This window comes from Humulus lupulus, chromosome 4 (assembly GCF_963169125.1).
Source record: "Humulus lupulus chromosome 4, drHumLupu1.1, whole genome shotgun sequence".
In the NCBI taxonomy this organism is placed as follows: domain Eukaryota; kingdom Viridiplantae; phylum Streptophyta; class Magnoliopsida; order Rosales; family Cannabaceae; genus Humulus; species Humulus lupulus.
In genome coordinates this window covers 145,644,324-145,671,453 of record NC_084796.1, presented here as the reverse complement: position 1 = coordinate 145,671,453, position 27,130 = coordinate 145,644,324, and the positions used below count along the sequence as shown (strand labels likewise).

The window sequence follows — 27,130 nt, the reverse complement described above, 5'->3', positions numbered from 1 at the left end:
TATATCATTCGTTTATAGAAGAGTGTATCCGAATTTCTTACTGTTGTAATCCCCAAATAAATATTTTTTAAAAATATAAATAAATAAAACGTGATGTATCTCCTCCACCATAAAGCGACGTGAAAGGCTTTTATTTTTTATACTTCACCAACCGGAGCAAATTGTTCGGTTTGACCATGAGAATCGAAATTGAAACCCACACCTAGTTTCTTTTTCTAAAAATATAATTAAAAAAATATTCTTTTAACCTGATCTGCAGATAATAAATGCTTGTCGACATATATATCATAATACCTTAGCATTTCTATACTCATAAATAATACTTGGTAATATATAAACTCCCCAGTATAGACATGTCTGTATAAGAGGGCCACAAGTCATATACATAATGGTAACTGCTGCTCATATGAGTCAAGTTACTTTTATTACTATAATTACTGCTAAAATTGCTGTATTACTATAATTAATTCTAGAAGAATTTAAGTGATACCATTTGAAAATCGTGGAGTGGTCCTTCAATATGGTGCTTAGTTAGTTACTACACAAAATGACATATGCTATTAGTTTTAGAGAATGTAAGAGAGAAAATTCTTATTAATCATCAATTGAACAATTACAATGAAACAGTATTTATAGTCCATAATTTCAGTAACCAACAGTTACTAAAAACAGCTCACTTAGTTATAAGAACGAAAACTAACTAACTTTTCTAACAACCTCACAGAATTCTAACCACTCAATTCTAACACTCCCCCTCAAGATGAAATATATATGTTTTCCAATTTTATCTTGTCTTTGAGAAGCTTGAACTGATTTGGAAACAATGGCTTTGTTAGAATATCTGCAAGTTGTTCCTTGCTTGAAATATGACTAGTTTTGATGATCCGCTTCTGAACTTTCTCTCTAACCAAATGACAGTCAATTTCAATGTGTTTAGTCCTCTCATGAAAAACAGGATTTGCTGCTATGTGTTGAGCAGCTTTGTTGTCACAATGCAGAATTGCAGGGCCTTCATGTTTGATCTTCAACTCTTCTAATACATAAAGAATCCAAATCAATTCACAGGTTGTGTTGGCCATGGCCCTGTATTCGGCCTCAGCAGAAGACCTAGAAACAATATGTTGTTTCTTACTTTTCCAAGAGATGATAGATTCTCCAAGAAAAATACAAAAACCTATTGTTGATCTTCTAGTATCAGGACAAGCTGCCCAATCTGAGTCTGTGTAAGCTTCCAATTTGATCTGAGACTTAGCTGACATGAAAATACCTTGACCTGGGCATCCTTTAACATATTGTAGGACTCTCTGAGCTGCTTTCATGTGACTGTTTCTTGGATTAGCTAAAAACTGACTTAACCTATTGACTGAATAAGATAGATCAGGTCTGGTTATAGTCAAATATTGTAGTTTCCCAACTATTCTTCTATACAAAGTAGGATCTGCCAAATTATCTTTCCCATCTTGGTTGCCATCTTGACTAAGTTTCAGATTTGCTTCCATAGGAGTACTTAGTGGTTTGCATCCAAGATAGCCTAAATCTTCAAGAACCTGAAGAGCATATGGCCTTTGAGATACAAAAATTCCTCTTTCAGATCTAACAATCTCTAACCCAAGAAAATATTTCAGTTTTCCCAAGTCTTTCAACTTAAACTTGTTATTCAATCTTGCCTTTAAAGTATCTAACTCTTCCAGATCATTACTTGCCAATATTAGATCATCTACATAGACTTACATAGACTAACAAGATGATGAAACTGTTGCCAAAATGTCGCATAAAAAGAGAATGGTCAGTAGCAGAATGATGGAATCCTTCATCAATTAAAGCACTTGAAAATTTGGCAAATCATTGCCTAGAAGCTTGCTTGAGACCGTATAAGGATTTCTGAAGTTTGCAAACAGCATTGACTGGTATCTCCCCCTTAGCACTATACCCTTGAGGTATAGTCATAAACACTTCCTCATGCAAATCACCATGGAGGAAAGCATTATTAACATCTAATTGATGCAAATACCATCCTCGAACAGCAACCAAAGCTAAAACCAATTTGACAGTAACCAATTTTGTCACAGGAGCAAAAGTGTCTGTGTAATCAATCCCATCTTGTTGACTATAGCCTTTGGCAACTAATCTGGCCTTGTGTCTTTCAATAGTGCCATCGGCATGATACTTGATCTTGTACACCCATTTGCATCTTATGGCATGATGATTAGGAGGCAAACTAACAATAGACCAAGTATTGTTGGCTTCCAAAGCTGCTATTTCAGATGCCATAGCTGCATCCCATTCTGGAATCCCATGAGCTTGACTAAAAAATTCAGGTTCCTGATGACTAGAAATAGACAAAACAGTAGCTCGAAATGAAGGTGACAATCTGCTATAGTCAATAACATGAGATAATGGATGTGAAGTAACTGAGAATGACATCTGTGGTATAGCAAGAGAATGATTAGTGGACAAAAAAACAATGATAATCATTCAAATAAGAAGGTTTTTGTGAAACTCGAGCTGGTCTGCCACTTGGGGATAAAGAAGTGGGAGCAGGAGCTGCAAATTGGGGAACTGACAATTGTGGTGGAGATGACAGAGAAGGAAGTGGCACAGCAGAGAAAAATTCATGATATCCATTTGGTAACTCAGCATTTTGAACAAAAGGAAAGATATGTTCATGAAAATGCACATCTTTAGAAGAAATTTTTTTATTGGTGTTAAGATCTAACAATTTGTAAGCTTTTATGCCTACAGGATATCCTAAGAAAACACAAGGAACAGCTCTAGGGGAAAATTTTGTTCGGGATGCAGATAATGTAGAAGCATAAGCTAAACAACCAAAAGCTTTCAAATGCTCATAGCTAGGGACCTTAGAATAAAGAACCTCAAAAGAACTTTTGTGTTTCAAATTAGGACTAGGAATCCGATTAATCAAATAGGCAGCAGTGGATATACAGTCACCCCAATAGCATAAGGGAATATAAGACTGAAATAGAAGAGCTCTGGCCACATTAAGCAGGTGCTGGTGTTTTCGTTCCACAACAGAATTTTGTTGTGGCCTTTGAACACAGGAATGATAGTGGACAATGCCAAGAGTGTGAAATAAGTCTGGAAACTGTAACTCTTTGGCATTATCAGACCGAATGCCTTTGATTTGAGCACCAAACTGAGTTTTAATGAGCTGAATAAAAGTTGGAATAACAGTTTGTGCTTCAGACTTTTGTTTAATAAGATGGACCCAAGTAAATCTAGAACAATCATCTACAATAGTAATGAAATATTTATATCCTTCGGTTGTTAAAGTATGAAAAGGGCCCCAAATGTCAATATGAATAAGGTCAAAACAATTTTCAGCAATATGATGTAAAGAAATAAAAGGCAATTTCTTTTGTTTGGCATAATGACAAACTATGCAATGAAAATGAGAACAAGAATAATGTCTGAATTGCAAATCTTTATTCAGAGGATACAAGAAGGATGGCCTAGGCTGTAGTGCCATACAGTGTTATCACTGATTTTTGACTCAGAAAAAGAAAAAATTTGAGCAGAAGTGTGGAGAGTACTAGAATTGCAAGGAGCATTCAAATAGTATAGATTCCCTAATATGTCAGCCGTCCCAATTCGCTGTGTCTTCATAGGATCCTGAATAATACAAGAGTCAGGGAAAAAATGAAAAAAACATGAAGCAGACTGGATTAGTGAACTGACAGAGAGCAAATTATATTGAAATTCAGGGACACAAAGCACATCTGTCAAGATGATATATGGTGAAACATAAACAGTGCCAAGACAAGTGATTTTTGCTCTAGACCCATTAGGTTAATAAACATATGTCATATTCAAGCTGGGACGGGTGTGATGAAATAAAGAAATATCAAGGTACACATGATGTGTTGCTCCTGTATCAATTATCCATCGGGATTTGGGAATAGGAAAATCCTTACCAGAGAAATGAGACACAATGGGGGGTCAGAATTGGAAGAATTGGATGAGGTGAGTGATGACTCTTGACCTTTCTGTCCAAACAACTCCATCAATCTTTGACATTGAGCAGTCAAGTTGGATATCAGCTCCTGATCATGTACCAATCTGGGACCAGAAGCATCAGGACATCCTGAGAAATTGGCAGTAGGCTTAGAAATAGGAGGACCAGTATTACCATTGTGTTTATTTGGTAATCTTCCATGAAATTTATGTCCTGGTGGATATCCATATATCTTATAACACTTGGCCATAGTGTGACCAGTCATGCCACAATGAGTACAAGTCATGCGAGGTCTGTTGTACTGACTAGTTCCAACAAATTGTCCAAGGGTAGATGAACCTTGAAGAGCTGAAATAGGTTGGGTAACTTCAGTGTGAGTATGTGTAATGCCACGTTGTCTCTCTTCTTGGATAATCGATGCATAAACCTTGTTAATGCTAGGCAAGGGATCTTGTAAAAGAATCTGAGATCTGGCATTAGTTTAGGACTCATTTAGACCAACCAGAAATTCAAGAACACGATCTTCTTCTTGATAAACGAGAATAGTCTTCATTGCCCCACATGTACAAACAGGTGTAGGTCTATATTCTTGGATCTGATCCCATAAAGCCTTTCGACGAGTGTAGTAAGTGGTAACATCATTCGATCCCTGAGTAAGAATCTGCATACACCGTTTTGCTTCAAAGATTCTTGGAGCATTCTTTTGATGAAATCTTTCTTGAAGTTCATCCCAAATGGCAGAGGCATTCTCCATGTACATGATACTGTCAGCAATATCAAGTGTGACAGCATGGAGTATCCAAGAAATCACAAGACTATTACATCGATTCCACTTGTCGAAGTCTTCATTGTCTTCATCTGGTGGAGGAAGCTTGCCATTGACGAATTGCACTTTGTTTCTAGCAAGTAATGCCACCATCATCGATCTTCTCCAAGAACTGTAATTTGTACTGCCTGTAAGGATTTTGGGAACCAGAGTGGCACCAGGATGATCGCCATGGGAAAGATAGCAAGGGCTCCGAGGATCGTCAGTGTGAGATCAAGAATGGTCATCAAGAACAGAAAATGGATTAGAATCTTCATTCGAGTTGTCTTCAGTTGAATTAGATCGAGCAGCATTGCGTCGTGTCTGAACTCCTCCACTTCTGGCCATGGCAGTAAGAGTAAAGGAACAGAGAAAAAAAAAATGAACGAACAACAAGGGACTTACGAATCACTGTGCTCTGATACCATATTAATTTAGAGAATGTAAGAGAGAAAATTCTTATTGATCATCAATTGAACAATTACAATGAAACAGTATTTATAGAGTCCATAATTTCAGTAACCAATAATTACTAAAAAAAGCTCACTTAGTTACAAGAACTAAAACTAACTTTTCTAACAACCTAACAGAATTCTAACCACTCAATTCTAACATATGCTGCTACAAATTTCATGTGCGGGAACTAACACTACTGACCTGGAGATCACAACATGTCCTATTCCTATACACATGCAACCACACCAAGCAAATACAATATCAGTATTCGCCCAATGCATTCTCATTAGTTGATTGATTCTACTTAGCCTCGTTGTTAGTGTACCTAAATACAAGTTGGTATCAGCAAGTGTCGACAACTAATCCCCCAGGCAATACCCTATCAAGTGAATGGGCATACTATAATAGATGTTTAATCAGTTCATAAACTTTCAACTTAAGAACTATCAAGCGGCATGATTTTCTTTATGTATTCTTACCTGGCATGGGAGTCCACCAGTTGTCATGAGAATATCAACTGAAACTGTGTCTAAAACTCTTGTAGGTAACAGATCATCTGAGTACCTTAAAATATAAATATATACATATATATTAATAATAATAATCAGTATCATAACCACCACCAGTGCATTTTTATTAATCATTTTAAAGCCTTTCAAAAGAAGTTATTCACCATATATAGTCAACGGTTCCCAAGAACTTAGAATGATATGAAGTGGCTAAGGGTTCACCATTAGGTTCCCGTGTTCCTGTATAACTCTGAAATAAAGTTCTGTACTCAGATAAGATACAGCCCTCCATATCTAAGGAGAATGAACATCTAAAATTTAAAGTAACCGAAGACTGGAATAATGAATTACAAATTAGTAGAAGAGGCTAATCTAAGTACCTTCACTGTGGCATAGGAACTGTTAAGGTTCAGTGAATGAACAACTACATGGCCCTCAGAATTTCCTGTTGCAACTTTAATCTCTTCGTCCTTCCAGGAAGTTTTCAACAAGCTAAAATCAGGAGCCATGAGACATAAAATGCTTCCCAATAAGTAATATAATAGATACGCAGTGTATAAGAATTAGAATGAAGTAAACCTGTGCAATCACAAATATATTTCTAAATCTCCTCTTGCTATGGAAATCTAGAGTAAGCATACTTTACCATAACTTGTCGATAAAAAATGTACAAACAAAAATGGAAGTTGCAGCTCCAAGTAACAAGATAAGAAAGATTACCCGTCTATCAAACTTAACGGACTGCTGATTTCTTGTTTGACACCTAAAACTTGAGCAGGATGACAACTTCTCTGCCCAGATAGCTCTCTTCTATCATATAACTTGACATTAAGCTGCATAAAAGAACTATATCTTATTTCAAACTTTGAGTCAGTCCTGGTTCTGATTCAAGGTATGAGAACTTCTCAATCTTTCTATAAAATAAAATAATATTAAAGTTTTCATCAATAAATGAGAAACTCACCTCAGATGACGACATGAACTTGTATATTGCACTCTGTTGGTAAGAAAGCAAAATTCTAAAAAATTGTGGTCACAATTGCCTAGTGGGTTCTTACGATATATAAGAACATAGTTTAAACATTGACTATCACACACCTGAGGAGTACTGTTGAAATCACCCGTAAGAAGAACAGGCACATTGCCCCATTTCTCTGAGAGAACATGTGCCCTTGATGAGAGAAAATGAATCTGAATACAATAATTCCATTAGTCTAGAAAGCTGATGAATCACAATGAAAATTTAATAGGAGATGCATCAAAACATAAAGATGCAAGTCTAGGTTTCTCAACTTTTGGCATTACTAATTATAATTGGAGGAACTGTTAATTATATGAAAAAAAAATATAGTGACACAGCACCAATTGCCAAATGCAAAATACACAATTAATATGCCTTGCTTTGTTTGCTTGGTAGTTTTTAACCAATTGAGCTCCCTCCTTTCATAGACTAGCCTTTTAGGAGTGATCCTAAGTAAGTGGTTGTAATTTGAATTTAACATTATAACCACGCAGTCAAGATGTGATTCTAGCATAATCATAGTCTTTCATACTGATTGTAAAAAGACATGACTAGCCTATGAGAGGAAGGTGTTCAATTGGTTATAAACCACCAACTAAGCACATAGTCGATATGAGATCTAACATAATCAGTCCTTCACACTGATATCAAACAACCACGCACACGAAATGAGCACTTTTAATTTAATAAAGATTCCATAAGTTAACCATGGCAATTTTCATTAGAATAATTAACAAAAGCAAGTGAACTATACATAATATGCAAGGTAGGTATGAAAATTATATAAATGACTTACTTGACCTAATTTAACATCCCCTGGACTTGGGTTGTAAAGAACGTGGATGTTACCAATTAATAACCTCCTTGACGCATCTTTACACATCTGCCTGTATGGACCAAGATTAGATACAAGGAAAGGATGTAGAATGTCAATTTTAAAAGAAGTTCTAAAGAATTCAATCAGATGCAAAGTAATGTAAGTATATTAGCAAGACAAGATACACCTTATATTCAATCAATAAAGCAAGTGACAGCCCAAAAGATAGCACTTCCTAAAGCATCAGAGTCCTTGCACTGGTAGCAACTAACAATTAAATGAATCTATACGTTGAAGTTATTTTTTTTAAAAAGAGTCAGAGAAGAGCACTTACTTATGGCTTAGGAAAATCGAAGAATACAAATAAACAAATACAACAAACTCTTCCCCTACCCAGCAACCAAAGAGTCCAAGCTTGACTATAGATATTAATGACTCCAAGCTTGTTTATAAGAAAATCAAATACTTTTTCAAATAATTTCTTGGTCAGAATATCTGCAAGTTGTTGATCAGTGTGTACATACTCAATTTTGATGACTCCTCCATCGATTTTTTCCTTAATAAAGTGATGGTCTACTTCCACGTGCTTTGTTCTGTCGTGATGAACCGGGTTGTGAGCAATACTAATAGTAGACTGGTTGTCATAGTGTAGTTGGATTGGAGCTTCATACTTAATCTTCAATTCTTCCCGTAGTCTTTTTATCAATATTGCCTCGCACACTCCATGAACCATGGCTCTGTATTAAGCTTTTGTACTGCTTCTCGCAACAACAGTCTGTTTCTTACTTTGCCATGTTACCAAGTTGCCCCATAGTAAAGTACAGTATCCTGATGTACATTTTCTGTCATCAATCGATTCGACCTAGTCTGCATCAGTGAATACTCCGACTTTTCTTTCAAGAGTTTTCTTGAAAAATAACCCTTTGCCTGGAGTTTGCTTCAAATACCTCAAAACTCGATATAGAGCATTGATGTGACCTTGGCATGGGTCATGCATATATTGACTCACTAGACTCACGGCAAAAGCAATGTCTGGTCTAGTATGTGAGAGATAAATGAGCTTTCCAACTAACTATTGATATCTTCCTTTATCAACGGGTTCTCCTTTAAGCATTCGGTCTTTGTTTCCTAGTTCGATTGGAGTTTTGCTAGCCTTACAAATTAGCATTCCAATGTCTTTGAGAAGACCAAGAGTATACTTTCTTTGTGATACATCAATACCTTTTCTGCTCCTAGCAATTTCCATACCCAGAAAGTATCTCAATGTTCTAAGATCCTTGACTTCAAACTCTTTTGTCAATAATCCTTTAATCAAATTCATCTCCTTGGTATTGTTGCCAGTGACTATTATATCGTCAACATCTACAATCAGGATAGTCATCTCACCTTTTCCTGAGTGTTTAATAAACAGAGTGAGGTCTGTCTGATCCTGTGTGTAGCCGAGACCCTTGACTACTTTTAAAAAACGATTGAACCATGCCCGAGAAGATTGTTTCAGGCCATAGAGAGATTTGTTGAGTTTGCAGACAATCTTGAGAGTTTTTTCTTCAAATCCAGGTGGTCGAACCATGTAGACTTCCTCTTCTAGTTCACCATTTAAGAAAGCATTTTTTACATCTAGTTGATGTAACTCCCATTCCAGGTTGGCTGTTAATGAAAGTAAGACTCTGATAGTGTTGAGTTTAACAACAGGAGCGAAGATTTTGGTGTAGTCAATTCCATAGGTTTGTGTAAACCCCTTTACAACTAACCGTACTTTGTATCTTTTGACGGATCCATTCGCATTATACTTGACTGTGGACACCCATTTGCATCATACCACTCTTTTGTCAGGTGGTAATTCCACTAATTCCCAAGTCTCAATTTTTTTAGAGCTCTCATCTCTTCATGGACAGCTTTTCTCCATTTAGGAATCTCGAGTGCTTCGTCAATATTCCTAGAAATAACAATGTCTGACAAGCTAGAAGTAAAAGTTTTAAAAGAAGATGACAAATTTGAATAGGAAATAAACTTGGAGATAGAATATTGAGTGCAAGACCTAGTTCATTTTCTCAAATGCTATAGGGATGTCTAGATCGGAATTAGTGTTTGAGAGAGGATTACCTGACACATTTGGAGGAGGATCTACCACCAGATTGGCCTCTTGATTGTGCTGAGAATTCATGATTCGGTTATTTGATAGACCCGAATTCCGATTTACTTACGCTAGGAGGGGTAAACGAGTCGATGGGCAGGCTTGAGTGTGTTGGTTTGGTTGCTTGTGAGTGGGCAGTATGGTAATTTTTGGGTTAGTTAGAGTTGAGCTGATATAGCGTCTGTAGGAGGAGAGAGAGAGCATGCTAGATTTGTATTCTTTTTCTTGCATCAGGAGAGACCCAGGCTCTCAGTAACCTATGGGACTTTGTTAGAATAATTAGCTATAAATTAGCTGTAAATTAGAGCGAAGATAGGGTCAATTGTAATTATTTCGTTTCCTATTTTCTCTCATACTTTCCTATTTTCTCCTAGGTTGTATAAATATATGACATTAACATGAATAAAACATACAATTCTATTCAACATTCTCTACATGGTATCAGAGCAATACTTAGAATTGTGATTCGAAATTCGAAATTAGGGTTCATAAAAAAAAAAAAAATATTAGGGTTTGAGTTTAGGGTTCCTTTTTCGGAAACCCTACTTGGAGTGCGAGTTTATTCTCACCGCCCACATAAACGGATTGCCCAGCCGCCGATCTGCAAAACCCCGAAGTCCGGCAGCCAGATTCACCGCACGTGGGCCCCACGTGCCGCCAATTGCCACCGCCCCGACTCCCACGCGCCGGCGCGTGAGGGCGCGTCCGGCCTCTTTTCCGGTGACGGTCAACGTCCATCACGCTCTCGACCCTTCCTCGTCCTCCTTGCATCGATCTTCGACGGTTCTTCTCATTTTGTGGTTTGATACTTTTGCCTTCTTCGTGTTTGGGTGTTCATTCTTTGGTGTTCGCTTTCTTCCTTTTCTCTTTCAATTGTTTTTGCTTTCGAGATTATGGCAAAGATAAAATCAGATTCAAAATCAGTAGTTGTTTCTGATGTGGTTCCCGTGATGTCTAAAATCACGGACCATAAATTGATTGGTTCGAATTATTTGGAATGGAGTAAGACGATTCGACTGTATCTGAGGAGTATTGACAAAGATGATCACTTGACTGACGATCCTCCCAAAGAAAAAGACGATTCAAGAAAAATATGGCTCCGTGAGGATGCTCGCTTGTTCCTTCAAATTCGAAATTCTATCGATAATGAGATAATTAGTTTGATTAATCATTGTGAATTGGTTAAAGAACTAATGGATTACTTGGAGTTTTTGTATTCTCGCAAAGACAACATATCTCGCATATATGATGTTTGCAAAGCCTTTTATCGTGCGGAGAAACAAGACCAGTCTCTTATGAGTTACTTTATGGCATTTAAAAAAACATATGAAGAGCTTAATGTGTTATTGCCATTTAGTCTTGATGTGAAGGTTCAACAGCGCCAACGAGAGCAGATGGCTATTATGAGTTTTCTTGCAGGACTCTCATCTGAATTTGACTCTGCAAAGTCACAAGTTCTCTCTGATTCTGATGTCTCTTCTTTACAAGATGTGTTTACTCGTGTTCTTCGCACAGAAACTACCTCTTCAGCTCCTCTTAATAGCGCCTTGGTGAGTCGTAACAATTCTGCACCATGGAAAAACTCTACTCCAAGTGGATACAAAGGAGGTAATTCACAAGGACCTGATAATCGAACACCAGATTCCGGGAGCATCATGTGCAACTATTGTAAGAAACCAGGCCACACCAAGTTTGAGTGTAGGAAGTTACAGTTCAAAAATCAGCAAAAACACTCTGCTAATATTGCAAGCACTAGGGATGCATCTGACAAATCGGTCCTTATTTCTGCTGATGAATTTGCCTAGTTCTCGAAGTATCAGGAATCACTTAAGTCTTCATCTCCTTCTGTCACTGCGATAGCTGATTCAGGTAACTCTAATGCATGCCTTCTTTCCACATCCTCAAAATGGGTCATTGATTCTGGTGCCACAAATCATATGACAGGTAATTCCAGTCTCTTTTCCACTTTTCAGTCTCATAGTCCCACTTCTATTGTTACCTTAGCTGATGGATCACCATCTTCTGTTCTTGGATCTGGCATTGTTGCTCCCACACCTTTGCTCACTTTGTCATCAGTCTTACATTTACCTAATTTGTCATTTAATTTGCTTTCTGTTAGTCAACTCACTCGTAATCTAAATTGTTCAATCTCATTCTTTCCCGATCATTGTTTGTTTCAGGATCTTATGACGAAGAAGATTATTGGTAAAGGACATGAATCTGGCGGCCTGTATGTTCTTGATCCACTTCAACCAGCCTCTATTGCTTGTCCGAGTGTTGCTTCCGCTTTTGAGGCTCATTGTCGTTTGGGTCATCCATCCCTTCCTCTGCTCAAGAAACTCTGTCCCCAGTATAGTAAGGTGTCTTCATTAGATTGTGAGACATGTCAGTTTGCCAAACATCATCGTGTTAGTTTGAGTCCTCGAGTCAATAAACGTGCTAGCGTACCTTTTGAGTTAGTTCATTCTGATGTTTGGGGTCCTCCTATTTTGTCTCAACCTGGATTCAGGTATTTTGTTACTTTTGTGGATGATTATTCTCGTGTAACTTTGTTATATTTAATGAAAAATCGTTCTAAGTTGTTTTCTATATTTTGTGTTTTTTGTGCTGAGATTCAAAATCAATTTAATGTGTCTGTTCGTACTTTGCGAAGTGATAATGCCAAAGAGTACACATCTGCTCAATTTCAATCTTACATGACCTATAATGGCATGCTTCATGAAACTTCTTGTGTTGATACTGCACCTCAAAATGGTGTAGCAGAACGTAAAAACAGACATCTTCTTGAAACTGCACGTGCCCTCTTGTTTCAAATGTAAGTTTCTAAACCTTTTTGGGTCGATGTAGTTTCCACAGCATGCTTTCTTATTAATCGCATGCCATCCTCTGTACTTAATGGTGAGATCCCATTTAAAATTCTTTTTCCTGGTAAGTCATTGTTTCCAGTTACTCCTCAGGTATTTGGCAGTGTTTGTTTTGCTCGCGATGTCCGTCCACATGTCACCAAATTAGACCCTAAGTCATTAAAGTGTGTCTTTCTTGGTTATTCTCGTCTTCAAAAAGGGTATAGGTGTTATTGTCCTGATCTCAACAAATATCTTGTTTCTATTAATGTTACTTTTGTGGAAAATACACATTATTTTTCATCTTCACCTACTCCTACTTGTCAGGGGGAGGATGATGATTTGTTGGTATATTCTGTCACATCCTCTGCGCCTGATACATGTTCTGACGAGTCTCTTGTTCCTTCACCTGCCTCGATCATAGCTCTCGCAATGCCTACACCTCCACCACCTCCACCACTTCCTAAGCCTCCTATAGTGTACACCAGGTGTCCACCTCCTCCACCTCCCGTTTCATGTCCTGCACCTGCATCTTCGTCATCAGATCCGGAACTCACAGATGATCTTCCCATTGCACTACGTAAAGGTAAACGCCAATGTACATACCCTATTTCTTCTTTTGTTTCTTATAATCATCTCTCCTTTTCTTCTTGCTCTTTTATTGCTTCTCTTGATTCTATCACTATTCCTAAAACTGTTCGTGAAGCAATGTCTCATTCTAGCTGGCTTGCTGCAATGATAGAAGAGATGAATGCTTTAGTTGCAAATGGTACTTGGGACTTGGTTAATTTGCCTTCAGGAAAACGGGCCATAGGGTGCAAATGAGTGTTTACGGTTAAAGTCAATCCGAATGGAACAATCGCTCGCTTAAAGGCCCGTCTTGTTGCCAAGGGTTATGGTCAAACTTATGGAGTGGACTATTGTGATACTTTTTCTCCTGTTGCTAAACTCACCTCTGTTCGACTATTCATTTCCATGGCAGCTACTCATCATTGGCCTTTGCATCAGCTAGATATTAAAAATGATTTTCTTCATGGAGATCTTCAGGAAGAAGTATATATGGAGCAACCTCCTGGGTTTGTTGCTCAGGGGGAGTTAGGCCGAGTTTGTCGTCTTCGCAAGTCTTTATATGGTTTGAAACAGAGTCCTCGTGCTTGGTTTGGTGAATTTAGTCAAGCTGTTGAGAAATTTGGTTTGTTGAAAAGTAAGTCAGATCATTCTGTGTTCTATAAAAGATCAACTGCTGGTATCATTTTGTTAGTTGTGTATGCGGATGACATCGTTATTACTGGAAATGATACTGAAGGCATCTCTTCCCTTAAATCATTCCTTCATACCCAGTTTCACACGAAGGATTTAGGGGTGCTCAAGTATTTCTTGGGAGTTGAAGTCACTCGGAGTAAATAAGGTATTTTTCTGTCTCAAAGGAAGTATGTACTTGATTTGTTAACTGAGACAGGAAAATTGGGAGCAAAACCTTGTAGTGCTCCAATGAATCCAGCTGTGCATCTGACACGTGATGGGGAACCATTTGAAGATCCTGAGAAATATCGCAGATTAGTTGGAAAGCTGAATTATCTTACTGTGACTCGTCCAGATATTGTATTCTCAGTTAGTGTTGTCAGTCAGTTTATGTCATCTGCAACAATTCATCATTGGGCAGCCTTAGAGCAAATTTTGTGTTACTTGAAAGGAGCACTCGGAAGAGGTATTGTTTACAAGGATCATGGGCACACCCAGATGGAGTGTTTCTCAGATGCAGATTGGGCTGGTTCCAAGGTGGATAGACGATCCACTTCAGGTTATTGTATCTTTGTTGGAGGTAATTTGGTCTCTTGGAAGAGTAAGAAACAAAATATTGTGTCCAGATCCAGTGCTGAATCAGAATATAGGGCCATGGCACAATCTGTGTGTGAGATAATGTGGATATATCAGCTTTTGACTGAAGTAGGATTTCAGACTTCAGTGCCAGCAAAATTATGGTGTGATAATCAAGCTGCTCTTCATATTGCCTCAAATCTTGTGTTTCATGAGCGAACTAAACACATTGAGATTGATTGTCATTTTGTTTGTGAGAAAATTTAACAAGACTTGATCTCTACAGGATATGTGAAAACTGGAGAACAATTAAGAGACATTTTTACGAAAGCTTTGAATGGGGTGCGGGTTGATTATCTTTGTAACAAGCTGGGCATGATTAACATCTATGCTCCAGCTTGAGGGGGAGTGTTAGAATAATTAGCTGTAAATTAGCTAGAAGATAGGGTCAATTGTAATTATTTCGTTTCCTATTTTCTCTCATACTTTCCTATTTTAGTTTCTCCTAGGTTGTATAAATATATGACATTCACATGAATAAAACATACAATTCTATTCACCATTCTCTACAGACTTGTACTTGAGGTGTTTGGGTCCTTTGGAGATTTGAATAACAACTCTCTTATTCTGTAATTGTCTGTGAATTTGGTACTGTTCTATTGCTTCTAACATTCTGCAGGTAGTCGGGTCTTACCAAGTGGTATCAAAGCCAGTCCGGTCTTGTGGATGCCGACGACTCGGATGGAAACCCGAGTTGATTCTATTGAAGGGGATGTGGGGATATTGAAGGAAATTGTTCAGTCCCGTGCTCACGACTTGGTTGTGATTACAGAGAAGCTTGACTTGGTCCTCAAGGGTCATGCCTTCATTGCTATGGAATTGGCTAACCGTGGTTTCAACCCAGGACATTGTGGACCGCCGGAGGCTCCACCTTCGTCGTGGTCGACGCAGGGCAACGGTAGCGGTGGGGTCAGCATGAGGGGATGGAAGGTCGATGTTCGGAATTTCGGGCTCGTAAAATTGAATTACCTGTGTACTCAAGTGGGGACCCGGATGAGTGGACCTATCGAGCTGACCATTATTTTGGGCTGCAACGGCTATCGAGCTTGCATCCAAGCTAGCACTTCCTATTTCTACTACTGAGTCGTATGGTGTGCAAATGGGCATGGGTCAGGCTATCCAAGGAGAAGGCATATGTCGCGGGGTACCACTGATTTTGCAAGAGTTGAAAATTCTTAATGATTTTCTTCCTTTACCTCTCGGCAGTACAAATGTCATTTTGGGAATACAATGGCTGGAGACCTTGGGTGGCACCTATCATCATTGGAAAGATCATGTTATGAAGCTCAAGGTCAATGGGAAGGCCATCACTCTCCATGGAGATCCTTCCTTACACAAACTCAGGTTTCCCTCAAGACAATGATGCGACTTCTTCTGCATGAGCGACAAGGGGTTTGGGTCGAGCTGGGTAGCGCGGTGGTGACTGCCGACTCTCCTCCAGTTCTGGAGTCCATGATGAGCATTGTGCAACAGTTTCGGTCAGTGTTTGAGGTGCCAACATCCCTGCCACCTTTACGAAGTCATGATCATGCTATTCCGCTGTGAGAGGGAGCCCCGCCTGTGAGTGTCCGACCGTACGGCTATGCTCAAATTCAAAAGAGCGATTGGTGGGGGAAATGTTGGCAGCGGGCATAATCCAACCGAGCACTAGTCCCTTTTCCAATCCAGTATTACTCGTCAAAAAGAAGGATGGCAGTTGGCGTTTCTGTGTTGATTACTGGGCACTGAATCGGAAAACGATGACCAATAAGTTTCTCATTCCTATTATTGATGAGCTCCTCGATGAATTGCATGGGGCAAAGGTGTTCTCCAAGTTGGATTTACGAACGGGTTACCATCAGATTCGTGTTAGGGCTGCAGATGTGCACAAAACGGCGTTCTGGACACATGAAGGCCATTACGAGTTCTTGGTCATGCCATTTGGCCTTATCAATGCCCCCGCCACCTTCCAGTCACTCATGAACGAAGTGTTCAAGCCATATCTTCATCGATTTGTGCTAGTTTTCTTCGATGATATTTTGGTTTACAGTCCAAACGAAGCCACTCATGAGGAGCATTTGACTATGGTTCTGCACACCTTGGGCGATCACCAGTTGTACACCAAATTGAAGTGTTGTTTTGGCCAATGACGTTTGGAGTATTTGGCGCATATTATTTCAGGCGACGGGGTAGCGGTGGAATTCGTCGAAGGTCCAAGCTATGATAGATTGGTCGTTGCCCACTACACTTGAGGAGCTTCGTGAGTTCTTGGGGTTGACAGGATACTACCAGAAGTTTGTAGCAGGGTATGGGGCCATTGCTCGCCCTCTTACAGACCAGCTCAAGAAGGAAAAATTCGGGTGGACAGAGGCAGCCACTCAAGCGTTTAATGCCCTCAAACAAGCCATGATTTCAGTACCTATTCTTGCTCTTCCTAATTTTTCTAAGACTTTTGTGGTCGAGACTGATGCTTTGGGGTTTGGCATTGGAGCAGTTTTGATGCAGGAGGGTCGGCCCATAGCCTACTACATCCAAGTCTTGAAACCACGCGCCCAACTCAAATCCATCTACGAAAAGGAACCCATGGCCATCGTTCTTGCTATTCTTAAATGGCGGTTGTACTTGTTGGGACGCAGATTTGTAGTGCGCACAGATCAGCAGAGCTTGCAGTTTTTGTTGGAACAACGATTGGTGAATTTCGACCACCAGAATTGGCTGGTCAAGTTGCTTGGCTATGACTTTCAGATACAGTACCGTCCAGGGGTCGGAAACCGAGCGGCTAACGCATTGTCCTGTGTGGGAGCCACGAAGTGCACTGTGCTTACTTTCAATTCCTGGCTAGATTGGGATATCGTAGATAGAGAAGTGCAACAGGACCCTTTTTTGTCTGGAAACGATTTGGCAGCTGGTAAAGAGGTGGTTGGCTTCACAATTGACAGGGGGCGGTTGATGTACAAGGACAGGCTGATTTAGGCTGCCACTTCATCCTTTATTCCTCATTTTTTTGAATGATTACCATTGCTTATCAGTTGGCGGCCATTCGGGGGAGTCTTACATTTATCAACGGTTGCAGGGAGACGTTTATTGGCTGGGCATAAAGAGGGCGGCCAGTGAGTTTGTGCAGCGGTGTGAGGTGTGTCAACGGAATAAGCATATGGCCGTGTCTCCAACTGGGTTATTACAGCTGCTGGGGTTACCTAAACGAGTGGGAGGATTTGACTTTGGACTTCATTGAGGGGCTACCGAGGTCAGATGGGGTGGATACTATCCTTGTGGTGGTCGATCGTTTGAGCAAGTACAGTCACTTCATTTCCCTCAAGCATCCCTTCAATGCTCGCATTGTGGCTAAAGCATTCCTTCAGAATGTGGTCAAGTTACATGGAGTGCCACACTCCATCATTTCTGATTGAGATAGGGTGTTTCTGAGCCATTTCTGGGCAAAGCTTTTTCGCTTACAGGGTACGGAGTTGCGACATAGTACTGTGTATCACCCACAGACGGACGGGCAGTCGGAAGTGGTCAACCGTTGTCTTAAAACTTATCTCCGTTGTTTTGCTTCGGATAGGCCAAGGACATGGGCCAAAAGGTTATTGTGGGCTGAATATTGGTACAACACTACCTTCCATTCCTCGTTGGGTTGTACACCTTTCAAGGTTCTCTATGGATGGGAGCCTCCTGCCTTAGTGCGCCACTCGGCAGGGTCTACTTCAGTCTTGGCTGTGGAGCAGTGGCTGGAAGAGTGTGACTCTTTTCTGGATGATTTGAAGATGCATTTACTGTGTGCTCAGCAGAAGATGAGAGCTACTGCTGATTCGTCCCGTCGTCATGTGGAATTTCAAGAGGGGGATCGGGTGTTTGTCAAGCTTCGACCTTATCGACAAAAGACATTAGCAGTCCGCAAGAATGAGAAGTTGGCAGTGCGCTATTATGGTCCATTCAAGGTGTTGTGTCGCATCGGGGCAGTCGTCTATCGCTTGGATCTCCCCACTTCCTCGGCTCTCCATCCAATTTTTCATGTCCCAGCTCCGAGCTGCAGTGGGTTCAGCCCACTCTTCTCCAACTTTGACTGCAGACCTTGAGCTCGTTGTAGAGCCGGAGAAGGTCTTGGATGTTCGTCGTCGTTCCACAGAGTCCCGCCAGCAAATCGAAGTGCTCATCCACTGGTACATGGGAGTCGTTTGACACCATTCGCTCACAGTTTCCCTCTTTCAACCTTGAGGACAAGGTTAAAGATTTTGGTGGGGGGGGTAATGATAGACCCGAGGTTCGATTCACTTACGCTAAGAGGAGTAAACGGGTCGATGGGCAGGCTTGAGTGTGTTGGCTTGGCTGTTTGTGAGTGTGGGCAGTATGGTAATTTTCAGGTTAGTTAGAGTTGAGCTAATATAGCGTTTGTAGGAGGAGAGAGAGGGCATGCTAGATTTGTATTCCTTTTCTTGCATCAGGAAAGACCCAGGCTCTCAGTAACCTGTGGGACTTGTACTTGGTGTTTGGGTCTTTTGGAGATTTGAATAACAACTCTCTTATTCTATAATTGTCTGTGAATTTGGTATTGTTCTATTGCTTCTAACATTCTGCAAATAGTCAGGTCTTACCATTATTTCTTTGTTGCCTAGAATAATGCAGCTCTTCTTGTTGATTTTGTGGATGTATGTTTTAACTAACTCAGAAGATGGAGCAAGAGCTTGAGACTTTGAATATGTTGAGGTTTGAGTCGAGTCTGGGAACTATATAGAGGAATCAAGAGGAAGCTCTAATCCCCACAACCACTGAGCTTCATTGTGATGAGTGTTCTCCCCCTGAAACGAAGTGGGAGAGAAGTATGGAGTACCTTCAAAGAATGTGACATCTCGGGAGACATAAGATCTCTTTGTGAGAGGACAATAGCACCTATAGCCTTTCTAAGTGGGAGAATAGCCAAGGAAGATAGTTTTAACAACTCTTGGGTCAAATATAGTATGATCTCAAGGATGAGCATGAACAAAGGCGGTATACCCAAATGTTTTAACAGGAAGAGTTGGAGAAGATATGAGGATAGGAAGGAAGAAGGATAGAATGGGGTGCCCTAAAATGAAGAGGTCGACTGGGAGGCAGTTGATAAGATAGGCATCAGTGAGAATGGCATCTCCCAAAAAATACTTAGGGACGTGCATAGTGAAAATTAGGGCTCGGGCTACTTCTAAGAGGTGACGATTTTTTCGTTCAGGTACACCATTCTGTTGAGGGGTATCGACACAAGAACTTTCATGAATGATGCCTTTTTGGGAAAGATAAGGTCCCAAGACGGAATTAAAATACTTTGTGCCATTGTCTGTTCGTTATATACGAATAGATGTTTGAAATTGTGTTTGAATCATATTATGAAAATTTTGAAACACACTGTGTATCAAACTTGTGTTTGAGTAGATAGACCCAAGTGAGACGCGTGTGATCATCAATGAATGTGATGAACCAACGATAACCATAGGAAGTAGTGACTTTAGAAGGTCCCCATAGGTCGCTATGAATTAAAGAGAGGATTGGTTGGTGTATAATGTTTCAGAGGAAAGACAAACCGAGTATACTTAGCAAATTGACAAATATCACATTGGAAAGACTCAATTTTATTATTTAAAAACAATGCTGGAAACAAATGTTTTAAATATGAAAAACTTGGATGTCCAAGTCAAAAATGCCATAACATAATTTTGTCTTTATTTAAAACAATAACAGAATTGAAAGTAGAAACAGAATTAGATAAACTTGAAGCTAAACTAGAGAATCTAGGCTGCTGTTTTTTTTGTTGACGATTTTCAAAGAAATAAAGTCCACCATGAATTCTAGCACTGCCAATCGTCCTCTCAAAGAATAGTTTCTGAAATTGACAGGAATTGGAAAAAAATTTAGCAAGAACCATTATTTTAGTAGTTAACTTATTAACAGAGAACAAAATGCATTTTAAAGAATGAACATGAAGGACTGAATTTAGAATTAAGTGAAATAAACCAGTCATGTGATCAGAAGCACTAGAATCAATTATCCATGGCGTTTGAGAATTTTTGACAGTAGAGGAGAGATTACCAGAGTATGCAGTAGAGCAAGATGCATTATGAGAGCTAGAACCAGAAGTAGAATTGAGAGATGACTGATTCAGAAGGGTATACAAATGAGCACATTGTTCCTTACTGAATGGGAATGAAGTGGTTCCCTGAGTGGTGTCGAATGGGGTATCATTGGTGCCTTGTGTCTGAGTTTGATACGCCTTTTTGTCACTGTGACGCCGAGGAGTCCAATTGGCTGGTTTGCCATGAATTTCCCAGCAAGTAGAACGAGTATGTCCATGGCATTGACAATGATCGCACCAAGGTCTATCTCCCTTACAGTTTGACCTTGGATCGGGATTGAATTTTTCATGCCAACTAGATTTGGCAGCAAGAGTTGATCCTTACAGAGAATGGAAATCTGAAGCATTGAGCATGACTCAGCGTCGTGCCTCTTCACGACGAACTTCAAAAAAAGCTTCAATATCAGGGAGAGGAGAGCGACTGATTATGCGTACTCGAACCTCATTGAGGTTGCTGTTCAACCCAGTAAGAAACTCATACACCCGTTCTTTTTCCAATTGTTGTCGCTGTATTATACTGCACGCAACACATAATGGTGTGGTCTCGAGGTAGAAATCGAGTTCCTGCCATAAATCTTGTAAATCTAAAAAATATCGAGTCACTGCCAGAGTACCTTGCTTGATTTCCTTGAGTTTGGTTCGAATCTCGAATATTTGAGAGGTATTCCCAAGGTCAGAATACATTTTTCTGGCAGCATCCCCCACTTCTTTTGCAATTTTGAAGAAACGATACTTGCGACTAATTTTTTGATCCATTGAATTTATTAGCCAACCATACCTTGTAGGTTGGATCATTCAAGGGGGGAGCAGGGAGGTCACCGGTAATGTAGCCAAGCTTGCCGTGGCCACATGTGACAATCTTGACAGACTGTTCCCATTCCAAATAGTTCTTAAAGCTTGTGTGTTGTAATCTGAATAGAACCACTTTCGTGGCTGTAGAGAGAACCCACAGAGCTGCTAGACTGAGTCGGGGCTGAGGGAGAGGTGTCTGAAAGAGTGGAGTTGGTGGAGCCGATGGTCTGAGATGTAACTTCTTCGCTGGTTGACATCACTGCGAAGATAGATTCCATCGGAAAAGATAATTGCGTCTGAGAAGACGATGGTCATCAGACTGAGAGAGGAACTACCTTCAGCTGGTTGTCGGGGACGAGTGACTAGACAGAAAGAAAGGAAACGCGGCTACTGGAATCCGCTTAGAACACCTTGAAGTTTTCGGAGAACTAACAAAGATCTACCTGGAAAAATGGAAAAAACAGAGTGATCGAGCCTTATGGCCCTGATATCATATAGAAAGGGAAATTTGACTTTTTATGCTTAATAGTATAGTGTAATACAAAATAATGCTAGACATTTTTAACATTACAAAATAATGCCAAAAGTTTTGCAAGTACCCAAACTACCCCTAAAAACAACTATCTCCTCTCTTCCCTCCCCCTTTCTTCCTTCCTCCTCTCTTCCTTCTTCTTGTTTCTTCCTCACTCTTACTCACCTCACCTCACCTCACCTCACACCACCACTAAGAGCACCACGGTAGAACCCCATCGAGCTTGGGACCGCCACTAAGAAAGCCATTTGTAGAGGGGATCAAGACCAAAGTAAGGGTTGAGAAATCTTAGAGAAAAATTTAATGGGTAAGCAATTTTTTCTTAAATACTTGGATTAGTGATGTTTCCTTTAAACTTTTTGAGCATTTCGAATAGATCTGAGCAATATTTGTACATTTTTTTGGGTTTTTTCTGGTTTTTTGTCGATCTGCGTTTTCTGGGAATTTTCTGGGTTTGTGTTGTGCTCGATGACACATCAATTTTAGCGTTGCATGTTCTGCTCGATGGGTACTCGATACCTACTCAATAGATACTCGATGGTAATGTACATTCTCACTATTTCATGCATGCTCGATGCAAGCTCGATGGCACATCATTTTTTACATTGCATGTTGTACTCGATGGCAATGTGCATTATCACTATTTCATTCATGCTCGATGGATGTTCGATGCCTGCTCGATGCAAGCTCGATGACACATCATTTTTTACATTGCATGTTGTACTCGATGGGTACTCGATACCTACTCGATGGTAATGTGCATTATCACTATTTCATTCATGCTCGATGCATGCTCGATGGTCATGTTTTTCAGCATCATTAAAATAACATTTCCTACCATCTGTTTTTCAGCTAACTGTATTTGTGTTTTTTTATTTCAGGTTCTACTGTTTACGTATTTGTTTCTTACAACGGTGTTTGGGAAATGCATGGGAGGAAATTGTATTTTAAGGATGCTGAAGGTGAAGTGATACCAGTAGAGAATGATGTCACTTACTTGCAACTACTTGACATACTGCACGAGACATTTCAGGTGGATAGAGAGGTGTATGAATTGAAACTCGAGGTGCCATACGTATGCGGTGAGCAACCATTTGCACCGGTTCAATTGAAGAATGATTGTCAAGTTCGTGTATTCTTAGGAATAAGCTTGAATGAACGGGTAGTCAGTGTGTCTCCAGTTAAGAAGAATGTCATATCAGATCCTTCTCCTAGTGTGAACAAAAAAGACATGACCAGTATCGATCCATCTCCTGCAGGTAGCAGTTACAAGCATCTTAGCGAGGTGGGCACTTTTGTTCCAGTTACTGATCCGTTGGCTACTATTCAGCTTGATATACCACAAGGAGGTCCCACAGGTGTGCTTGAGGCATATGAGTACGATCCCTATGTGAATGATGATCCAGTTGGTAATTGCTTTGAAGATAATGATGATGGTTCCGAGGATGACTCGTATTATAGTGCAGATGTTTCAAATGAGGAGTTAGACATTTCCCAAGCCCAATAAGTAGAAGAAGAGTCAGGACTGCCTCTTGCACAGGCACACCTCCCAACTCAAGAACGCCGAGCACCTGCTCGAAGCAGTAATCAACCTGCTAGGACAGAAGATAACACTGGGTGGAGGGAGACAATTGTATCAAGAGAAGATCACACCAGATGGAGTGCCCCAATGTTTACAAAAGAAGATATTGAGGCATCTGCTAAAACTCATTCCTCATCATCTGGTGGACCAATGAGAGAAATATATGTTGGGAAGATTTTTGAGGACAAGATTGATTTAAAAACCAAAGCTGCTCTATTTGTAATGAAGAATAACTTTGAGTATATGGTGAAAAAATCTGGTACTGACGTGTGGTATATCACATGCAAATATCCTGACTGTTGTTGGAGATTGAGAGGGAAAAAACAACCAATGTCCCCCATGTTTGAGATCACGGTATACAAGAGTGAGTGTACACACATGCCCACTAGAAGTGCGACAAAAAGGTCATCGTCAAGCTGCACCGTGGGTCGTTGGACACCTTATAAAGAACAAATACGAAGTTGATGGGACAAGTTACATGGCAAACAACATAAAGGAGGATATGAAGAAAAATTTTGGTATTGATATGAGTTATGAAAAGGCATGGAGATGTAGAGAGAAGGCACTTACGTATGTTAGGGGGACATATGAGGATTCGTATTGCAAGTTGTCATCCTACTTGCACATGTTGCAGCAAAAGAATCCAGGTACAATTACTGATTTTGTCACTGAAGATGGTCGTTTCCTATATTGCTTCTTTGCCCTTGGAGTTTGTAGGAGAGGATTCAGATTTTGTCGTCCTGTGATATGTGTGTATGGCACGTTCTTGAAAAATAAGTACGGTGGCCACATGCTATGTGCCGTTGCTTTGAATGCGAATAATCATTTATATCCAATTGCGTTCGGGTTGGTGGATAGCGAGAACCACAACTCGTGGAAATATTTCATGACGAAGTTGAAGGAAGCCATTGGGGACGTTGATGACTTGGTTTTCGTGTCAGATAGGCATGTGAGTATTATTCATGCTCTAGAGGCTGTCTTTCCTGATGCCTACCACGGCGCATGCTACCATCACATCAGTATGAATGTGAAAGCCAAGTTCAAGACTGATCACTATCACAATGAGATGTGGGCAGCAGCCTATGCATGGAAGAAGACCGAATTTCTAAAGCATTTTGAAAATATTAAGCGAATGGATCCTCCTATAGCTGTCTATTTGGAGGGAATTGGTTTCGATAAGTGGTCTCGTTCTTTCTTTCCTGTAAAACGATACAATATAATGACAAACAACTACGCTGAAAGCTTCAACAACAAGACCAAGGATGCAAGAACTTTTCCAGTTACAATTTTTTTAGAATTCATTCGGTTCACACTACAGTCTTGGTTTTCTGAACGACGTAGTGTGACAGAGAAGACTACCACCAAATTATCCACCCTGATGGAGGCAGATGTATCGAACAATGCTGACAAAGGAAGGTTCATGAATGTCTATGCCCTTGGTCAATTCGAGTTTCATGTAACTGGTGTAGACAGCGATGCTAAAGTGAATTTGATGACGAAATCATGCTCATGTGGGGTATTCCAGCTCATAGGCACACCTTGTCCCCATGCAGCAGCAGCAGCTATAGAGCGTAGAGTGAACATTTACTCTTTGTGTTCACCGTTTTACACCATTGAGTCATGGAGGAATTCGTACAAAGAAACCATTTACCCAACTGGGAACAAGGATGACTGGATACTTCCAGATGACATTAAGAATATGGTAGTTGGTGTACCCATAGATAAACAACAAGTTGGTCGGCCAAAAAAACCAAAGCTAGGAAGACCAAGGACAAACCGTTGGCCATCTGGCGGGGAAAAACCAGTTACAATGCGTAAGTACAGTAGATGTGGTGGTTGTGGCCACAACAAATCCTCATGCAAAGCTCGGCTTTGAGTTTATTTTTTGTTGTATTTTATTTAAACTTGAAGTTGAAGGTTATTTTTCGTTTTCTTTTTTTATTGTCGTTAATGAATTTTGGTCGTTAATTGTCGTTAATAAAAAGATGCTCGACTCAAAAAAATTTCTTAAAAATCTACATTTTAAGCAAATAAATATAACAAGAGAATGTTCAATGTCTAACAGTCTGATACCATAAGTCAACTGTCCATTTGTTTCTGAACAACTCCATGCTGTCATCGCAAATCGTGTCAAGTGGTAGCCTACCCAATAAGTGTTCGATGTACTTGATGGCGTACACACCACAATCTCCACTGTAACCAAAACATAAATTGCATTAGTAACAAAATCATCATAGAATTTAATTTAAAAAACTTGAATAAAAACTAGACTTTTGTTTACCTGACTTTGGTTTGGGGTACTGAATCAACTGGCATGCGATGCACATTGAACTCTTTGCATCTTTTAGCTCCAGGTGGAATCGTCAACCGAGGGTCGTCCTTGAAAAGTTGTGACTGCAATAACAACGATGGGAACAAAGTACACCATGACTTCATAAACGCTTCCAGTTGTTTATCACTTATCACGGTCACGTCCGAATCATAAACATTCAGAGTCCAAGTAGAAATGGAGGCTTCAACTGCAAACTAATGCATTTGTAGGTAGTTCTGGCACCAATATACAGTGTCTACTCCCTTCCACGATGTCAGAAATTGATTGTCAATTCCCGTAATCATTGATATCACATCTGAATCCCACAAAAACCTTTTCTTATTCGCTTCCTTGGCATTCTGATATGCATCATAACGGTCCAGTACCACTTGTGAGAACATAATATTCATCACAACAGCATCTTGCCAATACACCCCGGGATAGAACTGTCGACGCCTACGTAGCATATGCTTGGCCGCATCAATATGCTACAAAAATGTTAGGAAAGCAATTAATCAGCATATCGAAACCCCTATTGAACCCACTGTTTATACCAGATAACAAATATTAATAAATTTAATAAAATTACTTACCCCTTCATCGATCCAAAACTGTGGTGCCTTCATCGTCATAAACCAACTCAGACCATACACACCAGTTTGGACATCCCTCTTCGTCTTGTTCGGAATATCTCCAAGCAACCACTTGCCGACCGTCCTGTACTGTGTAGCAAGTGGCTTCTTTAGAGGGTCGATGACTAATGGCACATCATAAATCACATCCAAACGAGCTTTCTCTCTGGTTGGGTCGGTGTAGTCTTCAAATTTCTTAGGTTTGCGTCTTTTCCTCTTGACCAATTGAAACTCTACACCAGCAACATCCCCAGGTTCTATAATAGCAACACCTGGGGTCTCAGGATTTGCTGTGAGTACTATCGGGGGAGGAGTGCCTATGTCATGTGAGACAAAATCATCTGGGAGGTCAAGTGACTCGGAATCAGAATCAGAATCATTTGGAAGATCTTGTACGAATGTCAAGATCTTATTGACAGCATCCATGATGACCGCCTGGTTCTCTAGGATGGTATCCTGACGACTCTCGACTCGCTCCAACCTCTCCAACACCTCCCGTAAATCAGGTTGATCAGGATAAGGGTGTACCAATGGGGCTGGGGCCGATGGGGACTGGAGTATCCTCATCATCAGGGCCATCAACAAAAATATTGGCTGCCTTCGCAACCTCAGCAGCTATCTCCGCCACCTTCTCAAAATCAGTGGGAGTTTCTACCTCTTCTTCTTGGCCCAACCCGGGATACAAGGGAGCATCACCCTCCGTCAGAGCGCTATAATAATCTATCTCCGAAGGCCGGGGCTTCAACATAGACAACACAATCAA

General features: G+C 40.2%; 1 protein-coding gene across 7 annotated transcripts in view; it reads right to left on the bottom strand.

The window, feature by feature from the left end:
- Positions 1-301: 301 nt before the first annotated feature.
- Positions 302-27,130, bottom strand: part of LOC133830878 (carbon catabolite repressor protein 4 homolog 3-like) — a 34,183-nt gene continuing 7,354 nt past the window's right edge. For 2 of the 7 annotated variants that reach the window (XM_062260975.1, XM_062260976.1), the window contains 10 exons: positions 26,329-27,130; positions 25,706-26,223; positions 25,498-25,617; positions 7,561-7,651; positions 6,842-6,934; positions 6,708-6,740; positions 6,464-6,576; positions 6,124-6,235; positions 5,908-5,993; positions 581-5,798 (listed from right to left, as the gene is read on the bottom strand). In XM_062260975.1, coding sequence (XP_062116959.1) covers positions 5,681-5,798; positions 5,908-5,993; positions 6,124-6,235; positions 6,464-6,576; positions 6,708-6,740; positions 6,842-6,934; positions 7,561-7,651; positions 25,498-25,617; positions 25,706-25,860 — 921 coding nt within the window. In that variant the 5' untranslated portion in view covers positions 25,861-26,223; positions 26,329-27,130 and the 3' untranslated portion in view covers positions 581-5,680. Of the gene's footprint in view, positions 539-580; positions 5,799-5,907; positions 6,007-6,123; positions 6,236-6,463; positions 6,577-6,707; positions 6,741-6,841; positions 6,935-7,560; positions 7,652-8,105; positions 9,667-25,497; positions 25,618-25,705; positions 26,224-26,328 lie in introns of those variants that run through there. The other 5 variants (XM_062260978.1, XM_062260977.1, XR_009892263.1 and 2 more) reach the window with 5 other exon arrangements.